Source organism: Gracilinanus agilis, chromosome 3 (assembly GCF_016433145.1).
Source record: "Gracilinanus agilis isolate LMUSP501 chromosome 3, AgileGrace, whole genome shotgun sequence".
NCBI classification, from domain to species: domain Eukaryota; kingdom Metazoa; phylum Chordata; class Mammalia; order Didelphimorphia; family Didelphidae; genus Gracilinanus; species Gracilinanus agilis.
The window spans coordinates 481,535,916-481,552,626 of NC_058132.1; the positions used below are offsets into that span (position 1 = coordinate 481,535,916).

Below are 16,711 nucleotides of genomic sequence, written 5' to 3' on the forward strand. Positions count from 1 at the left end.
CCTTCTGCTACTGCTTCTGTTGCTGCTGCTGCTTCTTTTGAGTTTTATCTTTATTTTATTATTAAAAAAATTTTTTTAACCCTTACCTTCTGTTTTAGAATCAATACTATGTATTGGTTCTGTATGTGAAGGTATGGAGGTTAAGTGACTTGCCCAGGTTCGCCCAGCTAGAAAGTGTCTTGAGGTCAAATTTGAACCCAGGATCTCCTGTCTTTAGGCCTGGTTCTCAATCCACTGAGCCACCCAGTTGACCACTATTTTATTGTTTAATAACAAATTTACACATAAGTTTTCCAAAGATATATGATTCATGTTGTCACCCTTCCTTCTTCCCTCCCCCCTCCCAGAGTTGACAAGCATTTTGATCTGGGTTGTATGTGTGTTATGCAAAATATATCCAGGAATGTCCATTTTAAGGAACTGATATGGGGCGGGGGGGGGGGGGGCGGTGTGGAACACAACAAAAAGCAAAACAAAACAGAAAAAACAAGCTAAATTATAAATTACCTATTTTGGCTGCACTGTCACTCGCTTATTGTCATGTGAACATGGAAATTAAGGTTACTCGTTTGAATAAAAACTAAATTGAATGGGGTGTAGTATCCAGCAATCTTAGATTATTTTTATTCCTTGTATTGGGGCATTTGCAGTTCTGGGTAGGAAGTATCTGAAATCAAATTTGAACTCAGAACCTCCTATCTCTGGTCCTGGTTCTCAATCTACTGAGCTACCTAGCTGTCCCCATATAATATATTTTAATCACAAACATAAATTACTCTTGTTTTCTCTTATCCCTCTATTTACAATGTTGGTAAAATTGGTTATTTCATTATATTGCAATAATTAGTTTAAAAATACACCTGATAATAGTATAGAGCCATATAATAGAAGTCAATTATATCATTGTCAAACTGAAAAGGAGAAAAATACCTGGAATTTTGCTTAAGATACTTGGATTCTATTCCAGTTTATACCACTGAATAATAATCTAAGCTTGGGAAAAATCATTTGATTTTCCTGAACCTCAGTTTCCTCATATGTAAGTTGAGGGAGTTGAACAAGACTATCTCTAAGGTCTCTTTTATACCCTAAAATCTTCCAGTTCTACATTTTGTATTAGAACAATAACTGCATGACCAGTACTGTGGGAGAAATAAGATAAGTAGGAATGATCTTACTGTATTACCTAGCAAAGTTCTCTAGCATTCATTTAGTCCTTTCAGGCTCCCAAAGTTTTTTACGGATATTATTTAAGATCCACCCTGTGTGGTAGACCCCAGCAGGCTCTCAAAGGGAAGCCTTTCTTACAGAGGTGCAGATGAGGACAGAACGCATGAAAACAAGTATTCCCTTTCCGAATCTCCATGAACCTTTAACATTGTCTACGAATCTATAACCAGATTTCAACTCTTTATTAAACTGGTTTGTTGAAGGCTATTTAGGAAAACTTTTTTATTGGTCCCTTTTCTTTCAGCTCCTTGGTAGGTCCATAGACCTCAATCGTCTGATTACTCAACGTATTTCAGCCGCTGTATATAAGTCCATGGAGCTGGCAATTGGGAGATTTGAAAGTGAGGACCTGACCTCCATAGTGGTGAGTACCAGAACTTGTACTGTCCCAGTCACTCATGGTTAGAGCATTCAGACCTGGGACTCAGCTTCAACATTCTCTTTTTTTATTGCAAATTTAACAATTATCAACAGTTTGCTAACACTGATTAAACGCCTACTGTGTGTTGGATACATTTTTAAACAAAAAAAAAAAAAAGAAAGAAAAAGGCTTGTATAAGTGTAACATAGATAATTTTAAGTGGGGTGTACTGCCTCACAGGACTCCACAGTACCCCCAGAACTCCAGGAGAGGGGGCTGTTGGGACAGTTAAGAATGTGGGTATAAAAGCAAGTCACCCAGCTTGGCAAGATCACTCTTTGGGGGGACAGAGGGAGTTGGGTGGCTGGAAGGGGTAGGATTACGTCTTCTCAGTAGCTTAGCTTATCTCTAACCCGGAGAGCAGGGTGGATTGTTGCTAAGTTCTCCTTACAGACTCTAACCAGACTGTTTTCCCAAAGGCTGTGAGCACTGTGACAAAACTTTGTAAGCAGTGTCCCAGCCAATCCCTAAACAACTACAGATCTATAATCAAGACCACTTCTACTATCTTGGACTTATTATTAGATTTTAGGAGATAGTTTAGATTGTGAGGGAGTTTAGGGAGAAATAGTTTTATTCAGAGGCTTTCTCCTCCGTGGGGATAGCCACTCTGACAGCTTGAAGATCATAGATAGATTTTACCTCACCCTCAAACCTAGACCTTTTCCCTCCTTCCCAGTTTCCCTGAATTAATAAATTCCTTCTCTTGTTAAGAGTGTATAAGTGAGGTGTTGTAGTTCAGGCTAGATAAGCCTAGGGCATACATTGCGTAAGTCAAATCTCCATCTTGGCAGATCCTGAAAGTAGTTGACATCCAGTGATCAAGGAAGCTGTTTGAAGACATCCTGAGCACATTAACCATCTTGTGTTTTGGGAATAAGCCTCAAACAGTGAAGTTGCCAATTTCTGTGGGATTATTCCCTTTTTGCCAGCCAATTTAGCCCTGTGAAAGTTAAGTCAGATAGCCACCATATCTGGACTGAGAAGGATTCTGTTAATAGCAGTTGCCAGAAGCTTCAACTGCCAAGAGAGGGGGAGGAGAAAGAATTTCATCCACTTACTCCCCTCCCCTTTGCTAGAGGTTTTGCAGCCAGAGCCTTGGAGCCTGCTGAGACATCATTGCTAACTGGTCCTACTTTTAACAATAAGTAACTGTGAGCTTCTGTTATGTGGCATTTGTTTTAAAAGATGTGTATGCATCCCATATATGCATATATGTGTGTGTGCATGTATTATATACATATATAATATATTCATAGATTATAGTGGCCTTTTATTACTTGTACACATGTACATGTATAATATAGTGGCCTTTTATTATATTACATAAATTATAGTGGCCTTTTATTACTTATACATATTAGTATATTATTGTGACCTTTTATTTATTATAGTACATATATTATAGTAGCCTTTTTATTATACATATATAATGTAAGCTTAAAATTAATATACAAATATCTTCATGTATTATTTTAATGAGATTTATTAATAATAGCTTGAAGTAAAGGAAAATAAAAAAGCTAGAATAAAAAGAGTGCTAACCCCGTCGCAGTTGCAAGAGAAGAGAGCGGGAGGGTGGGGTTACAGTAAACTTATTTACAATACATAAGGACGCTCTGTGGATGAAGGGAAAAGGATTCTGGGAGATGAAGTCCAAGGTTTCTAATTACACAACAATATAGCAGCTTTTTATTACTTATACACATATACATATATAATATATCTATACACACATGTTATAGTGGCCTTTTATTACTTATATGCATATATAATAAATATATAATGTGCGTAAATTATTACTTATACAATATACATATAGAATACATATATCTATATAATGTATACATATATCATAGTGGCCTTTTATTACTTATGCACATCCATATAATATAAATAATATATAGTATTGGCCTTTTATTTATTATATTACATAACTTATAGTGGCCTTTTATTACTTATACATATATACATACACATAATACATATACATATATAGTATGTTGGCCTTTTATTTATTAAATTACAATTTAATTACAATTAAATTATGGTGGCCTACTACTTATACACATACACATAATATATATATATACATACATACATATATAAAAAAAATTATAGAGTTAATAATACAACTTCTCTGTTTATGTCTTTCCCTGGATTTTTTTGTGGTCTTCTGTGCATTTAAAAGCTATTTTATTGTTATTCCTTTTTGGGCACATCTATCACAGTGCACTAATTTTGGCTGTCCATTCTTCTCCATCCTCAACCTCACCAATAAATAAACAAGCTATCTATCCCTTGTCACAGCTGTCTGTGGTCTAGCAAAAAGAATCAACATATTAGTTATGGTGGAGAGTGCATCTCTTATTCTCCATTTTCTGATCTTGTCTCTCTGTCAAGAAATGGAAATGCCATCATTCTTTTTTAAGTCTTTGCTGTTTACTATGTTAATCAAAGTTCTGAGATCCTTCTCCCTAAGAGAAGTTTGGTTTTTACATGCAGATAGAAGGGACGTGCATAATAGCATTGGGCATTTCAAGCCCCTCCTTAATACCTACACATATTTTATTGTTCTTTGTGAGGAACAGTAAGTTTAAAGTATATGTTGAGGGGGGGAGTAATGTGTTTAAAGGTTGGAAGAAAAGAAGGGGCTAAATGGTAAAGAACTTTAGATGCTTAAGAGAAGAATTTACATTTAAAAGTGGGAAGTGATAAAAAGCCACTTGATTTTATCTAATTTTTATCTATTTTTTTCTGGGGGTGGTGGAGTGATCTGGTCTAAGATATATGTGAGGAAAATCATTTTGGCAGTTGTGTGAATGATAGATTGGAATGGGGAGAGATTTGAGGAAGTCCAATCAGAAGGTTTTATGTCAATCCATATTCCATTTTAAAATGTTTATTTATTTGTTTTCAGGTCCAAATTCTGTTCCTCCCTCTGCCCCCTTCCCTACCCACTGAGAAGACAAGAAATGGGATACCCATTACATAGAGAAGTCATGAAAAGCGTTTTTCTCCATTAACCATCTCAGTCCATTTTCTCATTGTATGTTTCACGCCTTCTCTGTTATCTTCAGCTCATTTCTTTTATCTCTTCGTGGTCAGGAGCTGGATGGTCTTGTAGAAATAAACCGAATGACCCACAAACTACTGAGCAAGTACATGACGCTGGATAGCTTCGATGCGATGTTCCGAGAGGCCAACCATAATGTATCTGCACCATATGGAAGAATCACTCTGCATGTCTTTTGGGAACTCAACTATGACTTTCTTCCAAACTACTGCTACAATGGGTCTACCAACAGGTTAGCATTGTCTTCTTTATTCATCCTGTTGTGGGAATCATGCCAGATTTCAAAATGGTACACAGGTAGGAGAAGCCACTTGTGGATGGCTCTTCATTCACAGGATCATAGTTGCAAAGCTGGAAGTGGCTTCAAAGACTGTTTAATTCAGCCACCTCAATTTATAGTTGAGAAAACTTGAGGCCTGAGGACATTAAATGGCTTGCCCAAAGTAGAGGCACAAGCAAGGTTTCAACCTAGGTCTTTGGACCCTCAAACCCTTTAGTGCTGTCACCCCTCCACCATATTGTCTTCTCTATTCATTCATCAGCGAAAATTAGCTCAAAAATCAGAGCTTTCAAAGAGTGACCCTGCCCTTCTGCTGTGTCCCCCAGGATTTTCTTCCCCATTTAATTATCCCCAGAGAATTCTTATTTCTTTTTGTTTCTCCTACCCTTCCACTGAAACACTCGGAATTCCTTTGAAGTGCAATTTGAACTCAAAGTAATACTCTGCTTTTATGTTGGCATTTAAATTGCACCTTTGGGCTTGGGGTTTGGTTGGACTTTGCCCATTGCTTGGTTAGAAGTAAACATTGGGGAGTAGGGGGGACAGCTGGGTGGCTCAGTGGATTGAGAACCAAGTCTAGAGATGGGAGGTCCTGGGTTCAAATTTGGCCTCAGACACTTTTCTAGCTGTGTGACCCTGGGCAAGTCACTTACCCCCCATTGCCTAGCCCTTACCACTCTTCTGCCTTAGAACCAATACCCAGTATTGATTTGAAGACAGAAGGTAAGGGTTTAAAAAATAAAAAAGAAGTAAATATTGGCTCTTTTGACAGTCTAGTGCCAACAGTTGAACTGTCTATAGATTGTCAATTATAGTTAGCACAGCTACTAATTGTTCTGAGATGAATGCAATGACTTTTTAAAAAAAAACAAAAACCTTTACCTTCTGATACCTTCTTTCGATTCTAAGATAGAAGAGCATCAAGGGCTGGGCAATGGGGGTTAAGTGACTTGCCCAGGGTTGCACAGCTAGGACATGTCTGAAGTAAGATTTGAACCCAGGACCTTGAATCTCCAGGCCTGGTGCTCTGTCCCTTTCCCTACCTTGCTTGGATGTCCCAATGATAATTTTTTAAATTATTGTTATTAATTATTATGATAAAATTTTACAATAAATTATTACAGTGAATTATAATGAATAATTGTTATTAATTAAAAATATTGGGGGATGGGAAATACAGTAGGAGGTGCTTAGGGAGAAAAATTAATATCTATACTCCCCTTCTTGCTTTTAGGTAGGGCTGTCTTTGGGTATGCATGATAATTTAGTTTCCACAGTTAATTTTAGAGATTTTTCTATTTCCCCATTTTACAGCTATTATTGAAATGAATCTGAGTTCAGCCCCATCCCACTCAAGGGCTGTAATCTTTGAGGAGATATTGTTTCATGCTTTGGCATTTGTATCCCCAGCACCTAGTGCATTGACTGGCACCTACATGACTAATAAATGCTTGTTGATTGATTAATGGATACACTTGTCCAAACACTTGGGTTCATTGTTGCCTAGCCAAGAGATACAAATACAGGAGACTTGATTTAGATTACTATCATAAGATTTCTTTTTTTAAGCTACCTCTAGATGTCACTGTTTTATTTTCTACAGAAAATAATTCAGTCTCTAAGTGAATTTGTAAATTCTGTTTTACAGATAGTTCTGACTTTAATAATAAATATCAGGTGGGGTGACTAGGTGGCTCAGTGGATAGACAGTCAAGCCTGGAGACAGGAGGTTCAAATCTGGCTGTAGCTGTGTGACCCTGGACAAGTCACTCAACCCTAGATGCCTAGCCCTAACAGCTCTTTGCCTTGGAACCAATATTTAGTACTGATTCTAAGACAGAAGGTAAAGATTAAAAAAACAATCAATGTAAAGTAATTTGATCTAAATACATCTTGATCATAGGGTAGGATGACAATGTTGGTCTTACTTACATGTAAAATGGCATGAAGGAGATGGGGCTGTCCCTAGAGCTAAGGCAGTAGATAACAGGTCTCTCATTCTCAGCAATACAGTTTGCTTTTATACTATATTGCTTTCTATCCACTATTGGCCTAAAAGGATTATCACAGACTTTAATTATGAAAATCTTTATTATTCTAAGACCTCAGAGTTGGAAGGCCTCCCTCTCCCACCAAGGAATGAGCAAACGAATGAATAAAACTTTTATTAAGTGCTTACTATGTCCAAAGTGCCCCCAAGATAGAAAAGTCACACAGTCTCTTCTCTCAAAGAGCCCCCATTCTTATTGGGAAGACAGCTCACCTTTGTTCCAGATGCCTGGCCTAATGTCAGAATTCCTTCAACAATATTTATTCAATTTTTGAAGAAACATTTATTAAATCCCTGCTGTATGGAAAGTACTGTGTTTAGGCACTGGTGGAAGTATTCTACTGATAAAGTTCTAATAACACGAAATCCTTATCCTCATGGATCTTAAAAGTCCAGTAGAAGAAGAAGACATAACTTACTTTGTCAGATAGTCATCATTTCTTTTGCTTTTTGCTGAAGCTTCCTTTTCTATTAACTTCTCAAAAAACTCAAGTTCCTTGGAAAATATTTTGAAAAGTTGTTTGGTTATAATAAATGCTTCTGCCTTAAATAAAATAAATTTCTAAATTGTTTGTGTAATTGTTTGGCTTTCCTTTCACTGTTTTCTCTCTCTCCATCTCTCTCTCTCCTTCCTTCCCTCTCTCTGTCTCTCATGTATTTATATATAAATACTATTTTAAAAAATATATATTCAAAAATAATATTTCCCCCCACTTACATGTAAAAAATATTTAACATTCTTTTAAAAAAAAATTTTAAATTTTGAGTTTCAAATTCTCTCCTTCTTTGCTACTTTTCCTTCCTCTCCTATTTTCCACATTATTATGTTAAGCAAAACAAATAATAATAATAGAGTGACATTTACATAGCACCTTGGGGCTTGCATATATTAACTACATTATCTATTTGGTACTTGAAAATCATGAGGTCAGAAGCAGATATGAATTCCCTAACAGAGTGTGAAGTATTCAAAGAGATCTTTGATTTTGAAGTGTATCTCATTATTTTTAAGTCATTGTACTAAAAGAATGTATCAGCTTTTGAAACATTAGTCCATTTTAGAGGCTAATGGTAGTTTTCTTCTAGTTTAGAAAAGGCTATTTTTCCTTCCCAAATGGACACAGAAGCTATTATTTTATGTTATCTTCCATAATAAGAATAATTGCTAGATTTTATATAGCCTTTCTTTTTAAAAAAAAAACTATTGTTTTCCCAATTATATGTAATAATGATTTTCCACATACATTTTCTGAAGTTATAAGATCCATTTTGTCTTGCTCCTCCTTCCCAGAGATGATAAGCAATTTGATCTGGGTTATATATGTATTATCATGCAAAATATATTCCCCTTGATATAATTGGGGGTATAGATGCTAAACGATAACTCTAGTCCAACTATCAATAATATGGAATTAGGTCTTAATCAGTGATACATGTAAAACCCAGTGGAATTGTGTGTTGGCTACAGGGGGTTGGGGAGGTTTGGAGGAGAGGGAAAGAACATGAAATATGTAACTATGGGAAAATATTCAAAATACAATAAAAATTAAAAAAATAAAATGAAATAAAATTGGAAAAAATATATTCCCCTTATGTAGAATTTCCATGATATAGCCTTTCAAAGCATGTAAATAGCTTTTTTTTTTTTAATTACCCCATTTTGATCCTCACAGCAACCCTACAAGGAAGGTACTATTATTATCCTCATTTTACAGATGAGGAAACTGAGGCACTGAGGTTAAGCAATTCACCCAGGGTCATACATTAAGCTTCTGGAGTAGGATTTGATATCCAAACTGCTCTCTGTATCACCTAGCTATCTCCATGGCATAATTTGTTTACTGTATTCTTGGCATATTAAATCGGTTTCAGTTCAGAAATTCACCAAAGTATTAGATTCAGGACTCAAAGCCTTTTGTTCGATGATGGTCATCAAGCTCAAGGACTTAAGAGTGGAATTGTGGGATTCCCCTGGCCTTCTTCCTGTTCTAGCCCTGACAGGTTTTTGCATCCAGTTGTCATTTCACCCCTAGAGTTAAAAAAGGATTTTTCTTCCCCACTTTATTTGACGTGTGTGGGCTCTTTCTCAAACCACCCCTCTTCAGATGTCTGGGTGTTTCAGACACTTGACAGAACTGTCATTTTTGTAGCTGAGTTAGGAAAGTGCTAAACTATCCACAGCATTTGAATTCAGAGAAGTTAAGATGATTCAATAAGATTATTCTCTCTTGAGAAGGAGGGTAAAATTTTGTACCAAATGTGGCCTCCTAAAAATAACCCACAATATCTGTCAGAAGGAACAATGTTTGACAATTAGAGATGCATATTAAAGAGCTTTGTAGGGAAAAAAAAAAAGGAATAATCTTCTTATACTTCTAAAGGCCCACGCATCTTAGAGAACAAATTTGATATAGAATAGCTCAGTACTAATATCATTTTCATTTTACTTTTTCCTATAATAATAATAACCACCGCCATTTATATCACACTATATAAGATTTGCAAAACTCTTTACACATATTATCTCATTGCATCCTAGGATGTCGGTGCTATTATTATCCCCATTTTACAGATGAAAAAGCTGAAGCAAATAGAGATTAAATTATTTAGTTAAGTATCTGAGGCCAGATATGAACTTATTTCATTAATTAATTAATTTCCCCCAGAATACTGAGCCCTAGAACCAAGAGGAAGTACAGATTTTGAAGGCAGAATTCAAGAAAATTAATTGCTTTCATGACAGGAAGAGAGATAGTGGGTCTTGTTATATTCTTAATTACATTTCAAGAAGCCTAGAATTGATGCTCAAGTTCCATGAAACCACTCCTAATAGCTTTCTGAATCTTAAGGGTTTTGCTTTCTGTTAAAATACAACTTATCAAATGGAGCTGAGCCCTGGATGCAAAGAAATCTCTGCAAAGTCCTACCAAGTTGTAAAGGCTATGAGGGGGAGGCTTAACATACATATTCTATATATAAATTTTTATATGTTTATATATACATATATTTATATTATTATAAATTATATTTTATGTGTTCTTTATATTATATATACTATTAAACAATAGTATATGTTATGCATAGTATAGATGATAGCATATGTAATATATAAGTTATTATATATTATAAATGAATTATTATATATTTTTATAGATTATATATATATTTTTAAACCCTTATCTTAGAATCAATACTAAATGGACTTCCAAGGCAGAAGAGTGATAAGAGCTAGGCATTTCAAGTTAATTGTCTTGCTAAGTTAATTTGAAGTTAATTGTTACCTCGCTAGAAGGTATCTGAGGTTGGATTTGAACCGAGGACCTCCTGTCTCCAGATCTGGCTCTCCATCTACTAAGCCACTTAGCTGCCCTATCTAATTAATATTTTCAAAGAGGGCCAGCCTTGTTAAAGTTTAAAGAGATCCATTTCCAAGTTGGGCACAGAGTAACAAATTGTGCCATCCCAGTGACCCTAGAAGACTGGCTATTAAGTCCTAAAGATTTTGTGATCCAGGTAGATGTATTAAGGACCCAGGCCAATGAGATTGCGTATTTTTAAAAATATTTATTAAGTGTCTTCTAGTGCGATTGTTAGTTTATTCCTTAACTAATCATTTTACCTAGCATCCAATAGAAGAACAAGCAGTCCAATAGGTAGGTAGAAGATGGAAAGGGACAGGAAGGATGAACTATGGGAGAATGCAGAAGTTTGTTCTTTTTTTAACTTTGGAACTCAATATCCTTTTCCCTTACATCATTTCAGCTCTTGCAGAGCCCACAAGTTTCTTCAGAAGTGAAACAACTGCTTATCTTTTTTAAATCCTTATTTTCTGTCTTAGTCACAACTCTTAAGACAGAGAAAGACAAGCACCGAGCAGATGGATCAAGTGACTTGCCCAGGGTTCCACAGCTAGGAAGTGTCTGAGGCCAGATTTGAACCCAAGTCCTCTAGACTCCAGGTCTGGTGCTCTATCCACTGTGCCACTTGTCTGCCCCTTGGATTAACAAAGCATCTGCTTTTACCAAATTTTCATCAATTATAGCATGTTCATTCATCCTTTGAAGGGTTTAATATGTTAAGAGCCTTCAAGATATGTTAAGAGCCTTCAGGATAACTTGTGATCTGTTCAGAAAGAAATGAGAGGGGCGAGTCATTTAGCGCCCTCTTACTGCTCTTCTAACATGGTATCAATATTTTGTATTTGATTTGAAGTTAGACAATATGAGTTTTTTAAAAAAGAGAGAGTGAAAGAGTAGAGAGAAGCTAGAATTTAATTTTTAAAAGTCTTATAAGATGATGGAAATCAAACATATGTCCAAAAGTATTTTTGCTTTGTGGTATACTTTTCTAAGGACTAAAGTATTGGCTATCCTTCTTCCTCTGAAAAGGAGTTGGATAAATAAGTGTAGGATCACTGGGAGCACTAACTGGCTTCTGAAGCATTACTCATGTACAGATTTTCAGGATTTGTTTATTCAGGGGCTACATAATCAGCATGACAGTCCAGCAGTCTCTGGCCAGCTCAGAGCTTATCCGGATCACCATTAAAGGTGGAGTTGGACATATTATAAGCCCACAAAAATAATTTCAGAAACTTCAGGATTTAACGTTGTGCTCAGAGGGCTGAGAGATACCTTGGATTGTATAAAATATCCTGAATTTAATTTCTGTGGTTTAGTATCATGATCTAGGTGCCAAGAAGTGACTTTGATCATAAAATATCTAGTATATCAAGTAATAAACATGAACTTGAATTCCTTCTGACACAGTGTAGGAATTAAATTTTAAACATATCATTGTAGTTGGTTTGCCTTCAACAACTGCCTTTTCTTTGTATTTTTCTTTGTCTTAATTCTCATTTCATTGCACTACTACAGAGATGAAGCACAAAGCAAGATGTTTCTGTCACTTGCATTGTCAATTTATAGGTTATTGCATTTGATGTCACAGTAGTCCTGGAAAAGTATTATGGGGATGGTATTCCTCCCGTTTTACAACTAAGGCTGAAAATGGGTTGGGGGTAGAAATGAATTTGGGATAAAAAGACCTGGGCTTAGTTTCAGTGCATCCTACCTATGCAACCTTGGACAAATAATTTAACCTCTCTGGGTCTCAGTTTCTATATGTACAAAACAAAGAGGCTAAATCAGATGGCCTCTGCAGTTTTTTCCAGTTCTAGATCTCTTATTCTATGATCTGATGTCTTAAGACAGAGGTTTAAGTAACTTGCTCAAGGTTACACAGATAAGCATGTGTCTACGGCCAGATTTGTGCTCAAATCTTCCTGACCAGGTGTATTAGATCAATCTGCAAACATTTATCTAGTGCCTACTATATCACTGGATAGAGAGATAAAAATGAAATAGCCCCTGCCCTCAAGAAATTTGTGGTCTTTTAGGGAAAACATGTATGTGTATTTGTAAAATTATCTATCCATCCATTCATCTCTCCATCTATCCATCTATCTATTCATCCATCCATCCATCCATTGATCCATCTAGCTATCTAGCTATCTGTTTGACTTCATACACTTACTAGTTGTGTGATCCTTGGCAATTTGCTTAATCTTTGCTTGCCTCAATTTCCTCATCTGTAAAATGGATATAAGAGCAACTTGCAGGGTTGTTCTGAAGATCATATGAGATGATATTTGTAAAGGACTTAGCACAGTACCTTGCACATAGTGCCATAGCTATATAAAATGTTAGTTATCATCATCATTATTCCTCTAACCTCCTTCCCTTCTTGATGTAGGCAAATGTCATATTTTAGAACCCATTTAAAATCCACTTAATGCTGAAACTAAATGGAAAATTGTTAATGGAGTGCAGGTACTGGTCACTAATCTGACCAGATTTGATATGTGTTATAGTAACGAGTTTTAAAGGGGTCATTTTATTTGATGGTGCTTTCCCATATCAGGGAGGTAAGGACAGTGGAGTTTCAGAGAGGCAGCATAGGAGACTGATATAGTATACAGGGGGAGGAGAATAGTAGATAGAGCTGTAGTAATAATGATAGACCTAGGATTCAAATTAATGTAAGGCTTATCTTTGTGATGCAGTGTAAAAGTTGAAAATGTTGAAAAACATACTCCATAGGAATAGATGGAATAACCGGGAGCAATGCTATTTTAGAAATTTGGACATAATTATAACCTCTGTAACAAATGGATTTTTCCATGAGCGTTTTCAGTCCCATTGTGTTTGTTGTATTAACCAACCACTCTCTGAGAGACTAATTCCTCAATCTTGTCTATTCTTAGTTCCCAATTGAGGCATGCAGGTAATAGGCATGCACTGTAACTAGCCTTTCAGAATTGCACATAATTGAAATTGTTTAAAGGTGAATAGCCATTTTCTAAGTCTTTGGAATTTTGTTGGGTTAGAACCATTGAATCATGCAATTATTTTGAGCCAGAAATCATTCACTTCAGAGGTTCTTAACCTATGGTCCATGGATAGATTTGACCTGGCATGAACTCAGGAAGAAATTACATCTTTATTTCCATCACTATCTAGCTGAAATTTGGCATTTCATTCAATTTCTTAAAAAACATTATTCTGAGAAGTGGTCCACAGGCTTTACCAGACTACTAGTGGGGTCTGTGACATACAACAAAAGAAGAATCCCAGTTTTTGTCTCATATCCTTGCTTTTGTAGATGAGGACTCTAAAGTTGAAGTAACTTGCCTCATGTAAGTCATGTTTTCTTTCAACAAGAGGTCCCTGCTTCTCTTCCCCTCTTTATCCTCCAAATCTTAGATGTCTAGAGAAATCAAAGAAACTCAAGATAGCATATGCAATATTTTCTTCCTTCCTCCCTTCCTCCCTTCCTCCTTCTTTCCTTCCTTCCCTTCCCTTCCCTTCCTTTCCCTTCCCTTCCCTTCCCTTCCTTCTTTTGCTGCTACTAAACCACCATCTTCGGCTCTGTGTCTCAAAAATAGAAAGGTAATTTTAGGTATTACCTATCAGGAATTGCCAAAAATACTTTCTGTTGGGTATTTCCAATATCTGTGGCAAATATCTTTGTCATTCTATGCTAGTTCTAATTTATTGGAACAGATTAAAGACTGAAGTTTTCCCCACAAGTTCATTCCAAGTCTTAATTTTGAATGTGAGCTTTTGGCAAAAGCTTTAAACTCTTTTAAAAAAACTAATTGTATAAATGAGATTTTGATTTAGAGTAACATTTTATATTTACTTGCTAGTTCAGTGGATAGAACCTTTCAGTTTAAACCAAACTTTGGCAGAATCCATTTTGTGTGGGCAGTGAGTAGAGCACGGGGGTCTGGCATTAGGAAGAATTGAGGTCAAGTCTGGCTTTAGATACTAATTGTGTACCTCTAGGGAAGTCACTTAACCTGTTTTTGCCTCAGTTTCCTCAATTATAAAAATGGAGATAATAATAGCACCTGCCTCCCAGAAGTTGTGAGGATCAAGTTATTTTCTGTTTGCAAGGCGCTTAGCATAGTGTCTGATTCTTTATGGTGATGACATTGGACTAGTGAGTGCTTTGGGAGTAGAATACTTGCCCTGGGTCCTTAAAAAAGGAAAAAGCTTTATGACACACGAGGACCAGCCTATACTAAGTTCAGAAAAAACTCTATACAAGAAGATTGACCACCAGGTGGCTGTTTGGGGCCCATATTAATTCACCCAGGAGTCTGTAGGTCCAAAAAGTACCTATACTGAGGAAACCTCAGATCCTTGAAATGCTGATGTAAGCCTCAGAATATTTGAAGTTGTTTTAAGACAACTGTTTTATGGTTCCTGAGCCTTCTAGAGTATATGCTGCTCTATTCTTTTTTTTTAACACTATTAACTTCAGTCTTAGAATCAATACTAAGTATCAGTTCCAAGATAAAAGAGTACTAAAAGCTAGGAAATTGGGAGACTTGCCCGGGGTCACACAGCTAAAAAAAGTGTCTGAAATCAGATTTGAACCCAGGTCCTCCCAATTCCAGTCCTGTCGCTCTATCCATTGTGCTGTTGTAGCTGCCTCTTATTCTTTTCTTGATATATTGTACATAAATATACATGTTAACTTTTTTTTGCTTGGATACATTGTAAGCTCCTTGAAATTAGGAACTGTTTGATTTTTATCTTTTTTTATCTCTAATGTAACTTTGCTCAGTGCTGAGCAGATTATAGTGACTCAATGTTTGTTAAATTGAATTTCCTTTTTTGTGTTTTTTTAGTTTAGGCAAAGCCTATTTTAGCTGAGGAATGATTTACTAAAATGTCAACCAATAAATATCTATTGAGTTCCTACTCAGTGTATAAGAGATGATTCCTACCTCTGGAATACTTACATCCCTAGTTAGGGAGAAAAAACAGAATCATTTGAATCTAATATTGAAGAAGCTTTGTTTAAACCAGGCATTCTTAGATATCTTACAAACATAGACTTTCATTCTATAGATTTGAGAGCTCCCTCCCTTGCCTCCCCGTCACCATCCCACCTGTCAGGAATCTAGTTGCCCTACAAAACAAAATGCCCATGAGATACTTGACCTAAGGAAAAGAACTACAGTAAGGTTTGTTATTCAAAATCCCAAAAGCCAGAATTCTTTGTTATTGATAATTTCATATATTTAAACTTTAAAATACCATGTAAATAGGTTGTTGTTCTCTAAAGTATAACAAGCAATTTTATTCCTAATAGTGATTTTAAGTTACTTTTGCAAAATAAATGATTTTATGAATTGTCAAAGACAAAAGTATGTTGAATATGGTCTTTGTGTTCAATCCCTTTTTGTAAGTCTTTGACAACTGAATATTTGCAGAGATTATTGATTTAGCATTAAAAAGGATTTTAAAGACTGTTTACGTCAATTCTCTCATTTTATAGGTAAGGAAATGAGGAATGCAGGTTAACTGACTTTACATGGAAAAATATTCTAAAAAATTAATTAATTTTGAGAAATAACCAGGTTAATTAACTTGCATAGAAATAGAAAGCATGATGGAGGGAGGATTTGAACTCAGACCCTTGACCCTAGAAACAGGGTTATGATAGACTGATTAATTATTTTTCTGTTTATTCATTTCATTCATGCCCAACTCTTCATGACCCCATTTGGAGTTTTCTTAGCAAAGATACTGGAGTAGTTTGCCATTTCCTCCACCAGTTAATTTACAGATGAGGAAACTGAGGCAGAGTTAAGTGACTTGCTCAAGGTCACACAGCTAGTGAGTATGAGGCCAAATTTGAACCCACAAAAATGAGTGTTTCCTGATTTCATGCCCAGCATGCTATCTACTACCTAGTTGAGAGAAGGAGTGTGATTGGTTGATTGATTAATTGATTGATCATAGATAGATATGTAGACAGATAGGACATATAGACTATGACACCGGTTCTGGGGTTAAAAAAGATTTAAACCCTCCCTTTATATATAGATATAGTTAGCTAGATTTTGCTGCTTATTTAAATATCTCTTTCTGAGCCCAAAATGGATAACAGAGAGTAAGGAGGTATTGTGTATAAAGCATTTTGCAAACCTGAAAACAGTATTTGTGTGTATATAATACATATACAAACATATATATGTATATATACATATATACATATATATACACACATACACACACACTACACATTGTTGTTGTTATTGCATTTGTTCTTTATGAGAACATGAGGATTAATTAA

At 35.8% G+C, this 16,711-nt stretch overlaps 1 protein-coding gene across 4 annotated transcripts in view; it reads left to right on the top strand.

Moving 5' to 3' along the window:
- Nucleotides 1-16,711, top strand: part of CYFIP1 (cytoplasmic FMR1 interacting protein 1) — a 107,964-nt gene that overhangs the window by 39,297 nt on the left and 51,956 nt on the right. For all 4 annotated transcript variants that reach the window (XM_044670404.1, XM_044670407.1, XM_044670406.1 and 1 more), the window contains 2 exons: nt 1,475-1,594; nt 4,760-4,959. In XM_044670404.1, coding sequence (XP_044526339.1) covers nt 1,475-1,594; nt 4,760-4,959 — 320 coding nt within the window. The remainder of the gene's footprint in view (nt 1-1,474; nt 1,595-4,759; nt 4,960-16,711) is intronic.